Raw genomic sequence first — 18,790 nt, 5'->3', positions numbered from 1 at the left:
CCCATGTTTTGCTTGATATTTTTTTACAAGTGGACGAAATGTAAAACATGCCCTTCCTACAAAAATGCAGTTTAGTTCTGCAAGGACAAAATAAAGACTTTACTACTTTTTAGCCAATTTGGGTAATGCAAACCAGAATAATTGCTGTGGAATTATATTAAAATCAATAATCGCTGGCAAAGCCAATTATAAGGAAAAGTATTGCATTCAAAGTATATAGTTAATCTGTCTTTATTTTATATTCTCATAGTCGCCTCCTCCTTTTCCTGTTTTATGTCTTATGAGGTTCACTAGAGGTCCAAATGTAAAAACACATCCATCCTATTTGTGAAGATAAATTGTAAATGAACATAACAATAATCTATTATACCTTAACAAGGAATGGTAATGAAAACCACAGGTCTTTCTGGGGAATCATTTCTTTGCCTTGCTTTTCAAATTTCCTGTTCAAAACAATAGCTCCAATCACAAAGTAAGTGACAAAACCAATGAGCATCCTAAATGAAAGTCAGTGCTTTGCAATGAGAACATTGACATGTAGTATGTACTTACACAATAACCAGCACAATGCCAATTATACCAGGGGCTACACTGCTTTTGTCACTTTTTCCACCACCACCCCCACCACCACCTCCAGGCTTAGTAGGAGGGTCACTTGGTACTGGCCTGTCACTACATCCTCCAGCACATGCACACTTTGTTGTCAAGTGGTATATCTTATAAGGAGAGGCAAATAAAAAGAATGAGTTTTACTAGCTTACATATGTCAAAGGAGTATCTTTATCACCATCAGCAGTAATGGATGGGCTGTCTGCATTCTGATCACATTTTAGATATACTTTGGTAATCCTAAATGATACCGAGGCATGAAAATAGTGAAAAGCTCATGCTATATAGTGAGAAATTTTGGAGCGAGTTAAATTTGGCAAATTGTTAAATTTCGGTGAATGGTTGATTTAATTCGGTGAAACTACGGCCACATGCCATTGAACATGCACATAATGGCTAAAAGTGGTGGATTTTTATTTTGGCAAATGGCTATAAAAATGCCAAATTTTCCAAATTTAATTCCCTTCAAAATTTCCCGCTATACAATATTCTCTTCTCCTATAAATACTTACAGCCTTGCCCACAAATAGCACTATTATTACCTCGAATCCTGACCATTGTCATACTGCAAGTAATTGTTACCAGTGTCAGAATCAATGTACATTGTTTCAGTTGTTGAATCACCAAGCATAAAAGAATCTTGAGTTATTGGAGTTGACTGGCAAGCCTATAATGAATGTACATGCATGTCAACATTCGTGTCAGAGTATCCTTACAGCAGCATTGCCCCAGTTACAGGTAGTATATCCCTCATAATAGCTAGTGCAAGGGTTGTAGGAGTATACAAATTGAGTGTCTCCATCACTCTGTGGTATGTTAGTGAATCTGCAAGAGTGAGGCCATTCAGTGTAGCTAAAACTAGTGCATGCTTGCTACCTTGCAGTTCCATCAGTATTTGATAGAGAAGTTAAATCAATAGTCCCATCGGCAGTGTCACAGACGCAACTAGGTAAACCTGATGGAGGTATGCATGGTTGCTGAGCTGAGGAAAGTCCAACCAAAACAAGCTGAAAGAAGACAAACCCTCTCATCATCCTCTTATTTTTGCAGATTCGACCACACCCAAAATAAAATGATGGATAGTTGAATACAATAATAGATCTACACATAGATCTAGTCTGTTCCTTCTGTGCTTTTGCTTTTTTTGCTTAATAATTTTACAAGTGGACCAAAACTAAAAATATACCCTTCCTACAAAAAATAATGCAGTTCAGTTCCACAAGGACGATACTTTAGCCAATTCAGGCAATGCAAACCAGAATAATTACTGTGGAATTAAATAAAAGAAAAAAAATTATATAGGTATAAGCAAAATATGATATTCAAAGTATATAGTAAATCTGTCTTCATTTTATATTCTCATAGTCACCTCCTCCTTTTCCTACTTTACGTCTTATGAGGTTCACTAGAGGTCCAAATGTAAAAACACATCCATCCTATTGTGTGAAGATAAATTGTAAATGAACATAGCAATAATCTATTATACCTTAACAAGGAATGGTAATGAGAACCACAGGTCTTTCTGGGGAATCATTTCTTTGCCTTCCTTTTCAAATTTCCTGTTCAAAACAACAGCTCCAACAACAAAGTAAGTGACAAAACCAGTGACCATCCTAAATGAAAGTCAGTGCTTTGCAATGAGAACACTGACATGTAATGTACTTACACAATAACCAGCACAATGCCAATTTCACCAGGAGCTACACCACTTTTGCCACTGTTTTCACGACCACCTCCACCACCACCACCGGGCTTAGTAGGAGGGACAGTTGGTATTGATGAATCGCTACATCCTCCAGGACATGCACACTTTGTTGTCAAGTGGTATATCTTATAAGGAGAGGCAAATAAAACAAAAAAGACTGTGCTTTACTTACATATGTCAAAGGAGTGTCTCCATCACCATCGGCAGTAATTGATGGGCTGTCTACATTCTGATCACACATTAGATATACTTTAGTAACCCTATATGACATAAACACCAAGGCATGAAACTCATGAAAAACCAGTTCATCAAAGTACTTTGCCTCACCCACAAATAGCACTAGTATTATTACCTGCCATCATCTCCATTGTCATACTGCAAGTAATTATTACCTGTGTCAGAATCAATGTACATAGTTTCAGTTGATGCATCACCGAGCATATAATAATTATCATTTTCAGTATACTGGCAAGCCTATATAATTAATGTATATGTATGTCAACATTAGTGTTACAAAATCTTACAGCAGTGCTGCCATAGCTACAGCTACTATATCCCTCGTAATAGCTAATGCAAGGGTTGTAAGAGTATGTGAATTGAGGGTCTCCATTAGTCTGTGGTATGTTGGTGAATCTGCAAGAGTGAAACCATTCAGTATAACTAAAACTATAAATACCTTGCAGTTCCATCAGTGTTTGATATAGAGGATAAGTCAATAGTCCCATCAGCAGTGTCACAGACGCAACTAGGTTTCCCTGATGGAGGTATGCATGGTTGCTGAGCTGAGGAGAGCCCAACCAAAACAATCTGAAAGAAGACAAAGCCTCTCATCATCCTCCTTGCAGATTCGACCACACCCAAAATAAAAACAGTTTAATTATCAATTTGTGCTCATAATAAATTTGAGCTCATAATAATAAAAAGCTTAACATGAATTACATAGTTGATAATAGATCTTGTTTTTCTGTTCCTTCTGTGCTTTTGCCCATTTTTTGTTTGATAATTCTAACAAGTGGACCAAATGTAAAAATGCATCCTTCCTACAGAAGAGAACAGAGCTATAGCACTGATGACATACAAAAAAGGTTTTACCTTAACCAATCCTGGTACCGCAAACCAAAATAATCGTTGTGGGATTAAATCATAGCCTTTCTTTTGATACTTATATTTCAAAACTACTGCTCCCACTATAAAATAAGTTAAAAAACCTGCAAAGAAACTGCAAATGTATGCAGTGAGTGATTTAACATAATAACTTTATGGATGTCTCTCACAGCATTATGAGTGTAATTCCTACAGGGCCAGATACATCCTTCCCATTCTGATACTGACACCCATCAGGACAGGCACACTTTGAGCGAAGGTCAAATTTCTATGTACAATAAAGTAAACATCATGTTTTGTCATTAGTTACATAAGTAAGTGGCATATCTCCATCTCCTTTAGCTGTCAACTCTGGATCTTTTTTGCTTTCATCACAAATCAAATCAATGATGGATAGTCTGTGATTATAAATACAACTCTCTATGTGATTATATGACTATTATTTGTTGTACCTTCCTTCTGTCCCACCATTATACTGTAAATATGTCCTACTACCATCGATTTGAAATTGTTCATTTGCAATAAGTCCACATGAACGATAATTCCCATTTGTATCTTTCTGGCATACCTACCATAAATGATAATAATGGCATATGATTTAAGGTTTCACATCTGGTAACCTAGTGATAATTCTAACAATTTAAGCTAAAAAAATTCTGTTATCAAATCAAACTATACAATACTGAGTTGACTGACAATCAATCTGTTCCCCCAGCCCTTCTCACATTGAAACGCAATTAAAAGCCTCGTGAAAAGCTTACTGCACTAACTGCCGAGCTGACTTCATCACCACCACAGAGCTGATTATTAGTAATCCCATAACAGGGATTAAAAGTATAAGCCTGCCCATTACTGTCTTTTACATCTTTAAATCTGCAAGAATCATAATTGAATTATAATATTAGTTCAGACATGACTAACTTAGGAGTGCTTTCATCATACAAGGGTCTTAGATCAATGGTCCCTTGCCCAGTCTCACATACACAATTAGGAGCTCCCTGGGGTGGTGTACAACGCTGTGCAAACAATACAGACCAGTTACAGGATGTCAGGAGGACCAAAACAAGCCAAAGCATCTTTTTGTTGGTTTTTCATGAATGATGGGTGGGTCTGAGAGAAGCCACGTGATGCTTGCTTTGCAGATTGCAGGCTGGTATGGTATTCATGAGCTGAGTATTATACTCATGTGACTCATCACTGGCTGGGATAATAACAAAATATATCATAATTTTAATCAGCATAAGAATACTACAGTTTGTCATAGTCACTTGGAGATTTATCGCCTCTTAGGACAAGACCTCTAATTGAGTTAAAAGTAAACAAAGCTCCATCCTATAATGTAAGGTGAAAATAAAATGAATTAAGACTTTTCCTTAAATTTACTTTAATGAGATAAGGAAGAACAAACCAAAATTCATGATTTGGTATCATTTCACGTCCGCTTTTTTGAAAACGATACTTTCTTACTACTATACCGATTACAAAGTATAATGCAAGACCAAATAAAGAACTAAATGATATTGAACAATTTAATATCATCATAAAAATTGTAGTTTACTGACAGAAAAATTAGCGTTAGTCCAATTGCTCCAGATTTATCACTACCACCAGCTCCTCCTCCAGGTTTTGGTTTACTTCCATGACATCTTCCAGGACATCCACATTCCGTCCTCAATTGAAAATCCTGTTTAACAACACTCATCAATACTATAATATTCTATTCAAACTCACATATCTATATGGCACATCTCCGTCATCAAATGATCTGATTGAGGGTGTTGTAGCTGATTCATCACAAATTACTTCAACTACAGTTATTCTGTATTTCATGTGTGCATATCAATAAATACAATGACTGGAATAATAATGATCAACAGGTCATTGTCAGTTAAGGTTAAAAATACATGATTATATAATCAGCTTTAACTGTACCTGCCTCCCTCGCCCCCATCATATTGCAATTCAGTCTTTCCATTTGAATAATACTTAAAAGTCTCTGTTGAAGTCAATCCACAGGAGTACTGATCATCAAATGAAGTCTCTTCCTGACAGGCCTATGTACATGCAAAAGTATAATCATGATAGCTGGATCTATCATAGGCTTACTGCATTAACAGCACCGTTTATTCCACAACCATTTGTACCAGTTTGAAACCCATAGCAAGGATTGTAGGAGTATTCATACCTTTCAAATGTTTCTCCCTGTATGTTTTTGAACCTACATACCATTATTTCAAATGAGGCAGCAGCCCGGGCAATGACCTACCTAGGGGTTCCATCGCTGTTTGCAATTGAAGTTAAGTCTATTCTTCCTTGAGGTGTATCGCAAACACAAGAGTCTAGTCCTACTATGTTGCAGTTAATCTGACCAGTGACTGTGTACTTAACACTGCAAGCGTAGGCAATTAGAAGCACTGGAAACAAAGAGCGTCTTCTCAGCAGCTCCATCTTTAGCAGCCCCACCCCTTAAAAATTTTCACATGCCTACGCTAATTTTAAAAGCCTACTCACACCCACGCAAATTTTTATAGCAAGTCTTATGATTGATAGTCAGCATAAGATAAGTATTATCTGCTCTTGTGGTTAGCAACATAAAAATATTATTCACAATCTATAAGATTAGTCCTAGATTGGTTGATAGTCTTTGTACTTCACTCTAATGCATGGTGTTGCAATAAATTTCACTCCGTCCTATATGGAAATAATCTGTTTTAATTCAGTTTATGGTGCCCTCATACAAACCTTTACAAGAAATGGTAGGCTAAACCAGAACCTTTTATTAGGAATTATGTCAGTGCCGCTTTTTTTTTGATGAAATTTAAGAATAATACCACCGATAATAAAGTAAGCCAATAGTCCAGTCAGAGCCCTGCCAGTCATAAAGGTAAAAGTAACTACATACATTCAAGGCTTACAGTGAGATTAATATAGCACCGATATATCCAGAATCATCTGAACCTGATGAATGTTTTTTTATACAAGCTTCATTTGTATAAAGATTAAAGAGATAAAGATACGGTGTTTCTGAATCACCAGTAGTATTAATTATTGGATTAACTGCTGCTTCATCACAGTGTAGATAGACAATGCCTGTTCTATAATAAGATAGAATTTACCATGCCTAGTATAGTCTCGCTGGCCGGCAAGGGTCTGGCTAGCGAGACTATGCCTAGTATACACTACATTAGTACCTGCTTTTATCTCCTCCACTGTAATGCAACTCATAATTTCCCTCAGAATCATAATACATGGCTTCTGTATCAATAGTAGAAACAAGAGTTTTTTCATCCTGGCAAATCTATAATGAAATCATGCCAATAAATATATACACATTGATTGTGTAATCTACTTACTGCAGTATTCCCATTATTACAATCACCCTCACTGCCTACACTAAAGCCAAAGCAAGGGTTGTACTGATAATGATAATAACCATGAAAAAAGTCAGAATCAGCAAACCTTTATATATCAAAATACTTCTAAAAGATTTATAATAATATAATATATACAGCTTACTTTGCACTTCCATTATTTTGAGTTATTTTTGTCAAATCTATTGTTCCATGATGTGTTTTGCAGACACAGGTTGGCTCTCCTGAAGGAGGGGAGCAGCGAGTAAGAGACGACCCAAAGCAAATAGGCAAAAGAGAAACCAAACAGACAGCAATATGCATTTTTACAAGCAAACACGCCCACTGGCTTGCAATAATTATGTTTATTATTCTATTGTAAACATAATTCATTATCACCATCATTTCTAATCCCTTTCATGTAGTATATTATAAATTTATGCTCCCACCTATGCTATAGCAAAACAGCAACATAAAAATCTTATTCACAGTTTATATTAAGTCTAAGATTAATCCTAGATTGGTTGATAGTCTTTGTACTTCACTCTCATACATGGTGTTGCAACAAATTTCACTCCATCCTGTTGTGGAAATAATTTATAGTAGCATTTTAAATTTCACCATGCCTTCATACAAACCTTTACAAGGAATGGTAGGCTAAACCAGAACCTTTTATTAGGAATTATGTCAGTGCCGCTTTCTTTTTTATGAAACTTAAGAATAATACCGCCAACAATAAAGTAAGTCAATAGTGCAGTCAGAGCCCTGTTAATCACAAAGGTAAAAGTAACTTACTATAAGTATTCAAAGACTTACAGCGAGATTAATATAAAGCCAATATATCCAGAATCATCGGAATGTCCAGCCGCTTTCAAACAAGCTTCATTTGTATAAAGATTAAAAAGGTATAGATATTCTGTTTCTGAATCACCAGTAGTATTAATTATTGGATCAACCGCTGCTTCATCACAATGTAAATAGACAATGCCTGATCTGTATTATAAAGAAGAATAACAATTAATAGTAATTAATGTGGTATATGCTACCTGGTTAGATCTCCTCCACTATAATGCAACTCATAATTCCCCTCATCATGATTATAATACATGACTTCTGTACCAATTGTTGAAACAAGAGTTTTTTCATTCTGGCAAATCTATAATATTAATCATTCAAGCAATTAATAACAATCAAAATTAGTCCTGCTATACTTACTGCAGTATTGCCATTATTACAATCACCATTACTACCTATACTAAAACCAAAGCAAGGGTTGTAGTCGTAATGATAACGACCAAAAGCAAGGTCAGGATCATGAAACCTTTATACATCAAAGTAACTAAAAGATTTTATAACAAACAGCTTACCTTGGGGTTCCATCAGTTTGAGCTATTTTTGTCAAATTTATTATTCCATGATGCGTTTTGCAGACACAGGCTGGCTCACCTGAAGGAGGAGAGCAGCGAGTAAGAGACTGCCCAAAGCAAATAGGCAAAAGAGAGAAAACCAATAAAACAAAAACAAGCATTTTTACAAGCAAACACGCCCACTGCAATCATATTCATGTGTCATCCCACTAGAGCTAATAAATTAGATTCCCATGCATGCAATAAAAGTTTATTATTAGTTTCTAAACATTAGCAATGGATTGTGTTTATGTTTTTGAACACCACATCCTAGATAGACTGATACTTTTTCCTTGCAATTGGTGACACAATGACCATTATTCCATCCTATGTATTAAAAAATTTATGATCATGTCCATAGGCACATTAGTATTATCATTAGACTACAAACCTTTACAAGGTATGGTAAGCTCAGCCAAAATTTCTTATTAGGAATTACATCAGTCCCTTTTTGCTTTTTAGAGAATTTGCAAATCAGACCGCCAACAATAAAGTATATCAACACAGAAGCAATAGTCCTGCATTGAAAGTTCAAAATGAAGTGATCAAAGTTTACAACACACTGAGCACAGTAATGAACTTACACAAATATTATTCCTAGCCCAATATATCCTACATGTACAGCAGAGGATGACGACGACGATGATCCACCTGGTGATATAAAACATGTCTGATTGGTATAGAGGTGAAAGACATATGCAAATGTCTCAGCTTTATCACCAGTGGTGCTTATTCTTGGCTGATTATCTGTTTCATCACAGTCCAAGTACACGACAGCATGTCTGTATGTATAATACCATTGCAGTATGCATCATACACCTCTATACCTCTCATCATCTCCTTTACTATAGTGCAATTCATAATTTCCTTTACCGTCATGATACATTCTTTCTGAAGTAATCAAACCAACAACAACATGTTGATCCTGACAAATCTAAATTGCATCTAAATGTATAATAATAACTATAATATGCTGCATACTGCAGTAACGCCACTTGCACAGTTATCACTACCAACACCAAAACCGTAGCAAGGATTGTAATCATAGGAGTGGGCATCATAAGACTGCTTAAATCTATAATATTATGCATCATACATACATATTATGCATCAATTGGTCTTACTTAGGCTTTTGATTGTGTAGAGCTATGGTTGTCAGGTCTATGATCCCGTCTTCAGTCTGACAAACACAGCTAGCCTGTCCATCTGGAGGAATACACTCAATGAGGTCACCTGCAAAGCAAAGAGGCAAAATAATAATTGCATAAGCATAAGTAATTGAAAGCATTTTTCCTTCACAAGTGATTAATGCTGTGCAAAAATTTTTTTATGCACAGAATTGGAGCTACCGCCCACGCATAATATCACCACACCCAATTCTTTTCTCCACCCACCTCGTGGTATAGTAGTGTCATGGCGTCCAATTCAGAATCAGTAGATGGTGTTAGCGGGTGTTACGGTGATCCTGATGTACTAAAGGTGGCTGTACTGAAGGAGCTGAATCCTACAATCAAAGTGACATTTAGAAAATGTGAGTAGAGAAATTAAAATAACTAGTTTTATAATCATTACCTTTGAGAGGGTATGGTTTTGGTGATTTGGCTATGAGAAATTATTGAAATTCAAAAATGATTAATTGACGCAATATATGAAAAATAAAGGTTGTTTAAAAGTCATGGTTATAAAGGTTGTTTTTTTGTTATTGTTGAAATTTATTATTATATTAATAACCAGATTATTTTTATTTTTTAGGTACAGATGAAAATAGCAAAAAGGTGAGTACAAGCCTGCTCTGAGCAGTGTCCATAGTACACTTTATTCATATAACATTGTAAATTTTGTAATTTTTGAATTGTTATTTAACAGAGTGTGTCACTACTGCTGTCAAATGGATTTTGTGTAACAGCTGCTAATGAGATATGTCGGTTAGTTATTAATAATTATGTAACCCATCATCTTCTTTGTCTATACAATGGTTAGGTATCTTGTTAAGAAAGAAGGTGGAGCTGTCGTCTCATTGAGAGATTGGGCTCTTATTGATTACTGGCTGGAATGGGAAGCTATTTCCTTGAAAGTAAGCCATTCAATCATGTACTGCCTCATATGTGCACATATTTAGTCTGTGTTTTGATGTGATTAATAATTTTTGTTTCTTGATTTATGGAATATTATTTAATTTTTAATTTGTGTATAGCCAGCTATCTTGTCATCAGTAATTAATAATTCACCATCAGATCAATTGCTATCATGTCTGACACAACTCGAGTCTCATCTCACAAGTAATCAGAAGATTGTCTCATGCAATGAGGTATGTGTTTAGGAGCCAGCCACAACTCTATTATACATTTATTACACAATACATATAGTTCTCATTGGCTGATGTTGTTGTATGGTCAACACTGCTCGTAATACAAAGCCCTGAGTCTAAACTTTCATCCAGTAAGTGAAGGAGAGTGTGTATTGGTGGGTAGTAGTGTACTACATGATTTGTAAGTACTTGTAAATACAATATATACTTGAGCTTTTTTTTAACTTTTTGGCATATTTTGGCACCAATGATTATTGTTGACAATTAATTTTTTGTAAGTATAGTAGTTAATGATTTTGATCCCAGTCCTTGAGCAGTGCATTCTTTATTTAGATATTGCCAGGGATTATCCAAAAATTGCTCAGTGGTATCGCTCGCTGGCACGGGATTCTCGATTCTCGTCTGCAGTCTGGGCAGCATCTAACGATAAAGGCTTTGAAGGTTTCTATGACTTCATAATACCTAGTGGATCTGGTAAATCAAAGAGCACAACAACTGGTGGTAAAGGACAAAGTAGTAAAGCTGAGAAGGAGAGAACACAAGTATGGAATCATTACTACTGTTAGTAAATAGTAATATTATCATGCACTATAGTCTGCTAGTGGTCTGTCACCCAGCAGTAGTACTGGTGATATGATAGGCCAGGCTGATATTGATAAAGCCATGGCCCATTGGAACGAAGGGCCTGATGCTGCACCAAAGCCTCGTCTACATAGCCATCCAATGTGAGTCTTTATTGCTTGCATCTCTCTTTTATCTTTCATTTCCTTGCCACTTTATTTTCATTCTATCTCTTCTCTCCCTTTCCTTCTCTTACTCTTACAATAATTCGTGTACTTATTCTCTCCTATTCTAGTTTGCCTATACCTGGTGAAAGGAATGTTCTAGTTACGAGTGCATTGCCCTATGTGAACAATGTGCCTCATTTAGGTAACATTATTGGATGCGTTTTGAGTGGAGATGTATTTGTGAGGTAAGTCTCTTGTACTTTAATATTATAATTACTGCATAAGTGACTAGATTATAAGTTAAATATAATAGTATTTACTATCAATGATATTTTATATAAAAAGTTGATTTTTGTTCTATTAACTGTTATTTGTTCAATATACATTATAGATATGCTCGTCTTCGTAATTACAACACACTGTATGTGTGTGGTACTGATGAGTATGGCACTGCTACTGAAGTAAAGGCAGTCAAAGAAGGACTCACTCCTCAGCAGATATGTGACAAGTACTACGCCCTCCATTCGGAGATATACGAATGGTTTAATGTGGACTTTGACATATTTGGAAGGACCAGCACACCACAGCAAACACAGTCAGTTAATGCAGTGGGTAGAACATAAACATAATTATTGTATTTATACATGTATTATATTTATCTTTTATTCTTTTTTATTCTTTAGAATTGCCCAGGACATTTTCTGGCATCTTTATGACAGAGACCTCATTAAGAAGGACACTGTGGATCAGCTACTCTGTACTTCTTGTGATAAGTATGAGCTCTTGATGATAATAATTAGGTACACATATAATGATGATAATTTCTAGGTATCTTGCTGATCGTTTTGTCGAAGGGATATGTCCATTCTGTGCATACCCAGTATGTCCTATTATATTATATTATTATTATTATTATTATTATTATTATTATTATTATTATTATTATTATTATTATTATTATTATTAATGCATATTTATTGCCCCATAGGATGCTCGTGGGGATCAGTGTGATAAATGTGGAAAGCTGATCAATGCCGTTGAATTGAAAGTGAGTCCCTTATCCTCTTTCTATGATTGTGTATTGTGTGTGTGTGTATATAGTCTCCACGTTGCAGCATATGCTCTAGTACACCTGTAGTGAAGCAATCCAACCATTTGTTTCTGGATCTTGAAAAGGCACATACATGTACATGTATACCAGTTCATAAAATAATATTTATATATTTTAGTTGCAATCTCCAGTATTTGATTGGGCACAAAAGTCAATAAGTGAAGGTTAGTCCTTTCTTTATTAGTAAAGCAGTTTGTTTGATACTCCTCTATCACTGTATTTTTACTACTACTGCCTTGTGTATGATGTTTTGTAGGAGTTTGGTCACAGAATGCCCAGTTCATTACAAAGTCCTGGTTAAGAGATGGTTTGAAGCCGCGTTGTATAACTCGTGATTTGAAGTGGGGCACTCCTGTACCACTGGAGGGATACACTGATAAAGTATTCTATGTTTGGTTTGATGCCCCCATTGGGTAAGAACTAGACATCACGTATTGTGAACCGCTGCTTTATATTGCATTATTATTTTCCAGGTATATATCCATCACTGCCTGCTATACTGATCAATGGGAGAAATGGTGGAAGAACCCAGAACAAGTAATGACATAGTGTTTTGAAACACTCTATAGCATGTTACCTTCCTTGTCATTTTTTGCAGGTGCAACTCTATCAGTTTATGGCAAAGGATAATGTTCCTTTCCACACTGTTGTCTTTCCTAGTACACTCATTGGGACTGGTGTCGATTACTCTCTACTGAACCACATTAGCTCAACAGGTTTGTCTGTATATGTGACTCTTGATTCATGATGTACATTATAAGCAGTTAGCCCATTGGGTTTAGCAAGGTTCTGCCTAGTATAAAATTAGAGATGGCCAGAGACTAATATTGTTCTTATTAAATTTACAGTATGTACACCATACTAGTAGACTACAATATCATGCTTTATGTATGGTTATTAATATAAATTGGATTGTTGGTCTAAGTGATGACCTGGTTGGTTCATTTGTTGAGGTCCCGACTGCCATAGGCAGAGCAATGGTTTAGCATAGCAGTATTATTGCAAGTCGCATTGTTTTTATTTATTTATTATATTTTTAGAGTATTTGAATTATGAAGATGGGAAGTTTTCCAAGAGTCGTGGTGTGGGCGTGTTTGGTAACAATGCTGTAGAGACTGGTATCCCAGCCGATATCTATCGGTTCTATCTACTGTATGTGCGGCCAGAGTCTCAGGACTCTGCTTTTAGCTGGTCCGACTTTGTTATGAAGAACAACAGTGAGCTACTCAATAATCTTGGGAACTTCGTTAACAGGTTAGCATTAATTTTATGCACTATAATTACTATAGTACTACCAAGGATTAATTTATTTAAATTCTGATTATTTTGTGTGTTCTTGATATTTTCTTTTTATATTTCAAATAGGACACTCTCGTTCATCAAGAGCAGTTTTGATTCTTGCATACCAGTCATGACACTCAGCCATGATGACAGTGTGATAGTAGTTAAAGTAACCCAAGAGCTCCAGGGATACATTGAGTGCTTGGAGAGACACAAGCAACGCGATGGACTCAAGCATATCCTGGCTATATCCCGACTGGGGAATGGACATATACAGGCTCACAAGCCGTGGGAACTTGTCAAAGGAGATAAGAATCAGAAGTAATTTGTAATTTATTGGGATTTAATTTATTTTTAATATATAGAAGCCAGTCCCACTCATTATAATTGAATTTTACTCATAAAAATCATAATTTTATTTTATTATTTCATTATTTTCTGATAATGTTTTATAATTGAATTTTGCTTATACAAAAATCATAATTTTTATTGTTTCATTATTATTTTATGATAATGTTGTAGGTTGTTGGCTGGGAGTCTTCTTGGATTGTGTGCTAATATTTGTTGCCTCATTTCTGTTCTGCTACAGCCATACATGCCCTCCATAAGTAAAGAGATACAGAATCAGTTGCAGGTATTGAGTTAATGTAATACAGGGTATTTTAATCAAAATGGCTCGAAAATAATTTTTCATTTTTATATTTTTTTCTGATGCATATACATGTACCTATGTCACATAGAAAGTTTGAGTTAATTCCGTTAAGAATTAGATTTTATATGAATTTTTAAAGTTGCTCCAAAGTTGGGCCAAAGTTCCTGTACTATAGTACAGCGTCTCGGGCCATATTTCACCAGAAATGAAAAGTAGAGAATTCTCCATTTTAATAATTTTATCTGATGCATATATACATACTTATGTTGCGTAGAAAGTTTGAGTTGATTCCAATCAAAATTGAATTTTTTATGAATTTTTAAAGTTGCTCCAAAATCAAGCCAAAGTCCCTGTACCATAGTCCATGATCTCTGCCACTCTCTGGCCAAATTTCACCAAAAAATGAAAAGGAGAGAATTCTCTATTTTTATAATTTTTCCTGATGCATATAATACGTATTTATGTTGCGTATTAAAGTTTCAATAAAAATTGGATTTTTGTGATTTTTTTGAAGTTGCTTATATGACCAAATTTTCCAATGATAGTAATAATAAATTAAATTTCTATTCACAGGCTCCTAGTGAGTGCAATATAATATGGGATTACTTTGTTCCGTATCTACCAACAGGACATAAAATTGGACAGGTAATTTTTGTTGCCATATTTAATGAATTATGCTTTCAAAAGCCACTGCCTCTGTTTAAGAAGATCGACGATGCAACTGCTAATGAGCTCAAGAAACAATTTAGTGGACAGAAACAGGTTTTTAATGCATTTATTGTAAAAAATGAATAGCCTAAAATTAATGATATACTCTAAATAATTATAATTGCAAAAATTTTTATAATAATAATAATAATCAATTAATAATAATAATAATAATAATAATAATAATAATAATAAATGTCTAACAACAAAAGAAACTTGACATTTTGTTTGAGTTTTTTATGTGTACTAATTAAGCACTTATATTATGATCCTTGTGAGATTAAATGGTTTATGTTTGTGTGTGTATAGGATACTGGTGCTAGTTCTGCTATGGGCGAGTCATCAAAAAGCAAACTGGAAGCGGAGTTGGCTAAACAAGTACCTAATCATACAAATTAATAAAAATTGTCGGTTTTACGTCTTGTGTAGGCTGAAGTGGTTCGGTCGTTGAAGGCAAGTGGCTCTGCTACTAAAGAGACGCTTGATGCTGAAATTGCAAAACTTCTTGAGTTGAAGAAACAGCTTGGGATATCAGGGGCCAGTGTTGGATCAAAGAAAAAGGGAAAGAAAACAAAATGAGACAATTCCTAGTCTGCTCCTTTGACTGATTTATTCACGTTTCTTTCTATAGGTTTTAATTTTGTATAAATAATTTTATGTTCTGAGAAAAAACTTGTGTTTAACACAACCGCTTTTGTGATTCACTGCAAAAAAATTATGCCACAAAAATTCATAGGATTATTATTAATAATAAATAATTATTATTATAGATACAAAGGAATTGTCTCTCCTTAACAAACATGTACATTTGATAATGGTACTAAGAATTATAAATGACATTAATGTGATGCGTTATATTCTGAAAAGAAGTCTTTGCAAGTTTCGTAAGTCCCTATCATGATGGCACAGGCGGGGGCAACCTTAGCTACACGAGGTATAAGTCCAGCAAACAGCCCTGGAGCACCATACTCCTGTAGAATGGTTCTCATCACTCTACTCATGGATCCAACCCCTAGCTTGTTCCCTACTTCTGGCTCACCCAATTCGGCTTGCATGTGTGTCTTTACAACGTCTAAAGGCGTTGTTACTATAGCTGCAAATGTTCCTGCTATGCTGCCGGCTATAAATGGTACAAGGGGTTGATAGAACAAGGACCTGTTGGTAAAGTTTCGTTTCAAGTCTTCGTATCCGAGCCAGTATATGACCGAGAACGGGACGTCTCTTAGAAGCATGGGGCTCAGCCCACGCCACATGCTCAGGACCCCATTCTGAGCGGTAACAGTTCTGACAACTGATAGTACTTCGCTGATGTTCACACCAGTTCTAGACTGAAGTTTAGTTCGGACTAACTCAATAGGACAAACAGCAGTCACGGCAACAGTTCTAGATACCACACCCGATACCAAAGGTGCTGCAAAGTTACGCTCATTAGGATCAAAGCCAAGCCTTACCTTCAACTGGTCGTATAACGTGTAGTATATGACAGTCAGTGGTACGGCCATTAGCAGAGTAGGGGAGAGGCCCTTCCACCATGAGCCCACACCTTCAGTCCGTGCTAATTTGACAAATGCATCCAAAGTGCCAGTGTATCTGTGGACTGGGCTATAAGGAGGGAGATGAGGGTAAGGGCTTTCATATGTACATATACACACGCCGTCCAGTGCAGCTCGACAATCAAGAATGTAACATGGCTTGAGGGTCGACTGCTGGCGCTGGAGACGGACCTTTACCACGTCGAACGGAGTTGTGAGTAGAGATGTAAGTATGGCACCAGAACAGGATGATATTAGCTGTTGGATAGGTGTTACTGGGAGCAAAGTATCACTATGAACTCTATGATACTTCATCTTGACATTTTAGACATGATTACATCACTATCGTAGCACGTGCTCCATGTCAAATAGGCGTGGTCAGAAAGTTGTAACCACACCCACCAGTGGTGAGATGATTGTCATATGACATTCACGCACACATCCATATCCTTCTAAACGCTTACTCACTCTCTTCATCTCTCATTCTATCTTATTTCGTCTGCTCTTACTGACTTATCTTTCTTCTCTCTATTCCACAATGGAAAGTAAGGATTAATGATAGTTTGAAGAAAATAGGGTTGATATTGTTGTGTGTTGTTATAGAGCATCTGTTCAATCTCAAGTTTGCTGCTAAACAAATGGCAAGGGAAGCTAAGAAATGTGAAAAGGCTGAGAAAGAAGAGAAAGCAAAGTTAAAGAAAGTAAGTGAGTGATTGTTTAAAACCTGCCTGAGGTCGTTAGCCATTTTTGTTAAGAGTAGGCTTGTGTATCGTATCATAGCCATCATTAGTTATTACCATATAAATCCATGAGTATTCTCAGTGTTTGTTAGTTATGCTCGTGTACATGTAGTTTATTGATAATTGTTCCATCATCATTCTCCATTTTCTTGATATTGGGTGGAGACTGGAGGAGTTTCCATTAGCAAATACCCAAGAGAGGATATAACTAGTTTATAAGGTTGAGTAGTGCTTACAATTTCACAAATCAGTCCTTGATCCTTGAAAATATGGGAAATTGATGTTTTGTTATCTCTACATGATATAACTGATATTATCAATATTGAGAGGTTATTTTTATCTTAGGCATTAGCTAAAGGTAATGTTGAGGGTGCTAGGATCCATGCAGAGAATGCCATCAGACAGAAGAACCAGGGGCTTAACTTCCTTAGAATGAGTGCGAGGGTGGATGGTGTTGCGAGTCGTGTTCAGACTGCTGTGACAACGAAAAATGTGAGTCATTTTGAATTTATAACGATTATTGAAAACTCTGTTGTTACACATTACTTGAATGTCTACGTGTACATTTCTGTGTATATGTTTCAGCAAGAGAAAGTGTTTTATTATTTTTAATATAAATAGGTAACTAAAGCATTGGGCGGTGTCGTTAAAAGTATGGAGTCAGCCATGAAATCAATGAATTTGGAGAAAGTGAGTCATTTATAAGAACATGAAAATCATTAATTATCATTGCTCCTATTGTTGTGTTGTTAGATTTCAAAACTCATGGAACAATTTGAACGAGACTTTGAGCATTTGGACGTACAAACACAGACCATGGATGAGGCCATGAGTGGAGTCACTACTTTAACTATCCCTGAGGTACAGGCATTCATTAGCAATGAAACTATTATCATCATCATTATTATTATTATTGCTTTAGGACCAAGTTCAAGGCTTAATGGAACAAGCTCGTGATGAAGCTGGGTAAGTAGTGACAAGAGTACTCTTGGTAGTGGCAAGAGTACATAATATGTACTCCTGGTAGTGGTGATGGGGTGTATGTGCAAGAAATACTGTATAGTGGGAAATTTTGGAGTGAGTTAAATTTGGCAAATTTGGCGTTTTGATAGCCATTCATGAAAATAAGTATCTGCCATTTTAAGCCATTATTTTAGCCATTCGCCAAATTTAACTCCCTCCAAGATTTCCTGCTATATGGTACTATCAAGACTGATGTGAACTGAGATAATTATTATCTTTTAAAAAAAAATTTAGATTGGAGCTTGATTTGGAGCTACCTACTGCTGGGACAGCTACTCATACCAGTGCAGAACAGGTATGGAATAATGAGAATTGAAAATTATGCTAAATTGTTTTGTTTTAGGATGAGTTAACTGCTCGGCTGGCCCAACTAAGAAATTCATAATACGTATACAATGCTAACTCATAATGTTGCTTTTATCCTCTACAGTAAACATATTTTAATTTAAATTGTATATTTAATTCTTTTGTCTCTCATTGTGTCTGTGTCCATTTGAATATTATGGAATGTACCGTAGTCAAACTAGAGAAAG

General features: G+C 35.8%; 9 protein-coding genes across 12 annotated transcripts; 2 read left to right on the top strand and 7 right to left on the bottom strand.

Annotated features, from left to right (window-relative positions):
• Nucleotides 1-103: 103 nt before the first annotated feature.
• Nucleotides 104-3,172, bottom strand: LOC105312529 (uncharacterized). The gene is made up of 7 exons (XM_019995729.1): nucleotides 2,991-3,172; nucleotides 2,839-2,947; nucleotides 2,667-2,788; nucleotides 2,487-2,574; nucleotides 2,276-2,439; nucleotides 2,096-2,222; nucleotides 104-321 (listed from the first exon to the last, which is right to left on the bottom strand). The coding sequence occupies exons 1-7, from the start codon at nucleotides 3,146-3,148 to the stop codon at nucleotides 232-234; spliced, it is 858 nt and encodes a 285-aa protein (XP_019851288.1). The 5' UTR covers nucleotides 3,149-3,172; the 3' UTR covers nucleotides 104-231.
• A 14-nt stretch (nucleotides 3,173-3,186) lies between these two features.
• LOC109581531 (uncharacterized) lies at nucleotides 3,187-4,549 on the bottom strand. The gene is made up of 7 exons (XM_019995725.1): nucleotides 4,340-4,549; nucleotides 4,180-4,291; nucleotides 3,871-3,986; nucleotides 3,729-3,816; nucleotides 3,589-3,686; nucleotides 3,407-3,533; nucleotides 3,187-3,354 (listed from the first exon to the last, which is right to left on the bottom strand). Exons 1-7 carry the CDS (start codon nucleotides 4,492-4,494, stop codon nucleotides 3,250-3,252), a joined length of 801 nt encoding a protein of 266 aa, XP_019851284.1. The 5' UTR covers nucleotides 4,495-4,549; the 3' UTR covers nucleotides 3,187-3,249.
• Nucleotides 4,550-4,620: 71 nt separating this feature from the next.
• On the bottom strand, nucleotides 4,621-5,905 carry LOC105312528 (uncharacterized). The gene is made up of 7 exons (XM_011405253.2): nucleotides 5,685-5,905; nucleotides 5,525-5,636; nucleotides 5,351-5,472; nucleotides 5,150-5,237; nucleotides 4,981-5,102; nucleotides 4,802-4,928; nucleotides 4,621-4,750 (listed from the first exon to the last, which is right to left on the bottom strand). Exons 1-7 carry the CDS (start codon nucleotides 5,864-5,866, stop codon nucleotides 4,667-4,669), a joined length of 837 nt encoding a protein of 278 aa, XP_011403555.1. The 5' UTR covers nucleotides 5,867-5,905; the 3' UTR covers nucleotides 4,621-4,666.
• A 50-nt stretch (nucleotides 5,906-5,955) lies between these two features.
• Nucleotides 5,956-7,128, bottom strand: LOC105312527 (uncharacterized). 2 transcript variants are annotated; one of them, XM_019995724.1, is made up of 6 exons: nucleotides 6,935-7,128; nucleotides 6,772-6,877; nucleotides 6,610-6,716; nucleotides 6,334-6,513; nucleotides 6,161-6,287; nucleotides 5,956-6,124 (listed from the first exon to the last, which is right to left on the bottom strand). In XM_019995724.1, exons 1-6 carry the CDS (start codon nucleotides 7,090-7,092, stop codon nucleotides 6,110-6,112), a joined length of 693 nt encoding a protein of 230 aa, XP_019851283.1. In that variant the 5' UTR covers nucleotides 7,093-7,128; the 3' UTR covers nucleotides 5,956-6,109. The 2 variants fall into 2 exon arrangements, with proteins under 2 accessions (XP_019851283.1, XP_011403554.1); XM_011405252.2 differs by having other exon boundaries at nucleotides 5,956-6,109.
• Nucleotides 7,129-7,283: 155 nt separating this feature from the next.
• LOC109581516 (uncharacterized) lies at nucleotides 7,284-8,296 on the bottom strand. Its single transcript, XM_019995689.1, has 6 exons — nucleotides 8,136-8,296; nucleotides 7,984-8,089; nucleotides 7,815-7,924; nucleotides 7,585-7,761; nucleotides 7,407-7,533; nucleotides 7,284-7,349 (listed from the first exon to the last, which is right to left on the bottom strand). Exons 1-6 carry the CDS (start codon nucleotides 8,294-8,296, stop codon nucleotides 7,284-7,286), a joined length of 747 nt encoding a protein of 248 aa, XP_019851248.1.
• A 49-nt stretch (nucleotides 8,297-8,345) lies between these two features.
• Nucleotides 8,346-9,477, bottom strand: LOC109581532 (uncharacterized). The gene is made up of 6 exons (XM_019995726.1): nucleotides 9,299-9,477; nucleotides 9,156-9,249; nucleotides 9,002-9,108; nucleotides 8,759-8,956; nucleotides 8,566-8,692; nucleotides 8,346-8,501 (listed from the first exon to the last, which is right to left on the bottom strand). Exons 1-6 carry the CDS (start codon nucleotides 9,460-9,462, stop codon nucleotides 8,445-8,447), a joined length of 747 nt encoding a protein of 248 aa, XP_019851285.1. The 5' UTR covers nucleotides 9,463-9,477; the 3' UTR covers nucleotides 8,346-8,444.
• A 64-nt stretch (nucleotides 9,478-9,541) lies between these two features.
• Nucleotides 9,542-15,650, top strand: LOC100633848 (methionine--tRNA ligase, cytoplasmic-like). Of its 3 annotated transcripts, XM_019995719.1 has the most exons (25): nucleotides 9,542-9,705; nucleotides 9,927-9,949; nucleotides 10,041-10,099; nucleotides 10,155-10,248; nucleotides 10,369-10,482; nucleotides 10,541-10,613; nucleotides 10,816-11,024; nucleotides 11,077-11,207; nucleotides 11,339-11,455; nucleotides 11,602-11,805; nucleotides 11,894-11,983; nucleotides 12,039-12,090; nucleotides 12,199-12,258; nucleotides 12,312-12,386; nucleotides 12,440-12,485; nucleotides 12,578-12,734; nucleotides 12,795-12,858; nucleotides 12,920-13,037; nucleotides 13,362-13,575; nucleotides 13,687-13,923; nucleotides 14,125-14,236; nucleotides 14,828-14,899; nucleotides 14,942-15,016; nucleotides 15,272-15,340; nucleotides 15,392-15,650. In XM_019995719.1, the coding sequence occupies exons 1-25, from the start codon at nucleotides 9,588-9,590 to the stop codon at nucleotides 15,539-15,541; spliced, it is 2,733 nt and encodes a 910-aa protein (XP_019851278.1). In that variant the 5' UTR covers nucleotides 9,542-9,587; the 3' UTR covers nucleotides 15,542-15,650. The 3 variants fall into 3 exon arrangements, with proteins under 3 accessions (XP_019851278.1, XP_019851280.1, XP_019851279.1); XM_019995721.1 differs by lacking the exons at nucleotides 9,542-9,705; nucleotides 9,927-9,949 and having other exon boundaries at nucleotides 10,409-10,482; XM_019995720.1 differs by lacking the exons at nucleotides 9,542-9,705; nucleotides 9,927-9,949 and having other exon boundaries at nucleotides 10,373-10,482.
• Nucleotides 15,651-15,720: 70 nt separating this feature from the next.
• Nucleotides 15,721-16,842, bottom strand: LOC100633720 (solute carrier family 25 member 40-like). Its single transcript, XM_003386115.2, has one exon. The coding sequence runs from the start codon at nucleotides 16,807-16,809 to the stop codon at nucleotides 15,802-15,804; it is 1,008 nt and encodes a 335-aa protein (XP_003386163.1). The 5' UTR covers nucleotides 16,810-16,842; the 3' UTR covers nucleotides 15,721-15,801.
• A 53-nt stretch (nucleotides 16,843-16,895) lies between these two features.
• On the top strand, nucleotides 16,896-18,785 carry LOC100631441 (charged multivesicular body protein 1b-like). Its single transcript, XM_003386097.3, has 8 exons — nucleotides 16,896-17,039; nucleotides 17,098-17,195; nucleotides 17,580-17,726; nucleotides 17,856-17,924; nucleotides 17,988-18,095; nucleotides 18,157-18,200; nucleotides 18,492-18,552; nucleotides 18,601-18,785. The coding sequence occupies exons 1-8, from the start codon at nucleotides 17,033-17,035 to the stop codon at nucleotides 18,640-18,642; spliced, it is 576 nt and encodes a 191-aa protein (XP_003386145.1). The 5' UTR covers nucleotides 16,896-17,032; the 3' UTR covers nucleotides 18,643-18,785.
• The last annotated feature ends 5 nt before the right edge of the window (nucleotides 18,786-18,790 follow it).

The sequence above is a fragment of the Amphimedon queenslandica genome, unplaced genomic scaffold, assembly GCF_000090795.2.
Source record: "Amphimedon queenslandica unplaced genomic scaffold, v1.1 AMPQUscaffold_13435, whole genome shotgun sequence".
Lineage (NCBI taxonomy): Eukaryota > Metazoa > Porifera > Demospongiae > Haplosclerida > Niphatidae > Amphimedon > Amphimedon queenslandica.
The sequence above is the reverse complement of the archived record's forward strand: the minus strand, read 5'-3'. Positions and strand labels throughout refer to the sequence as shown.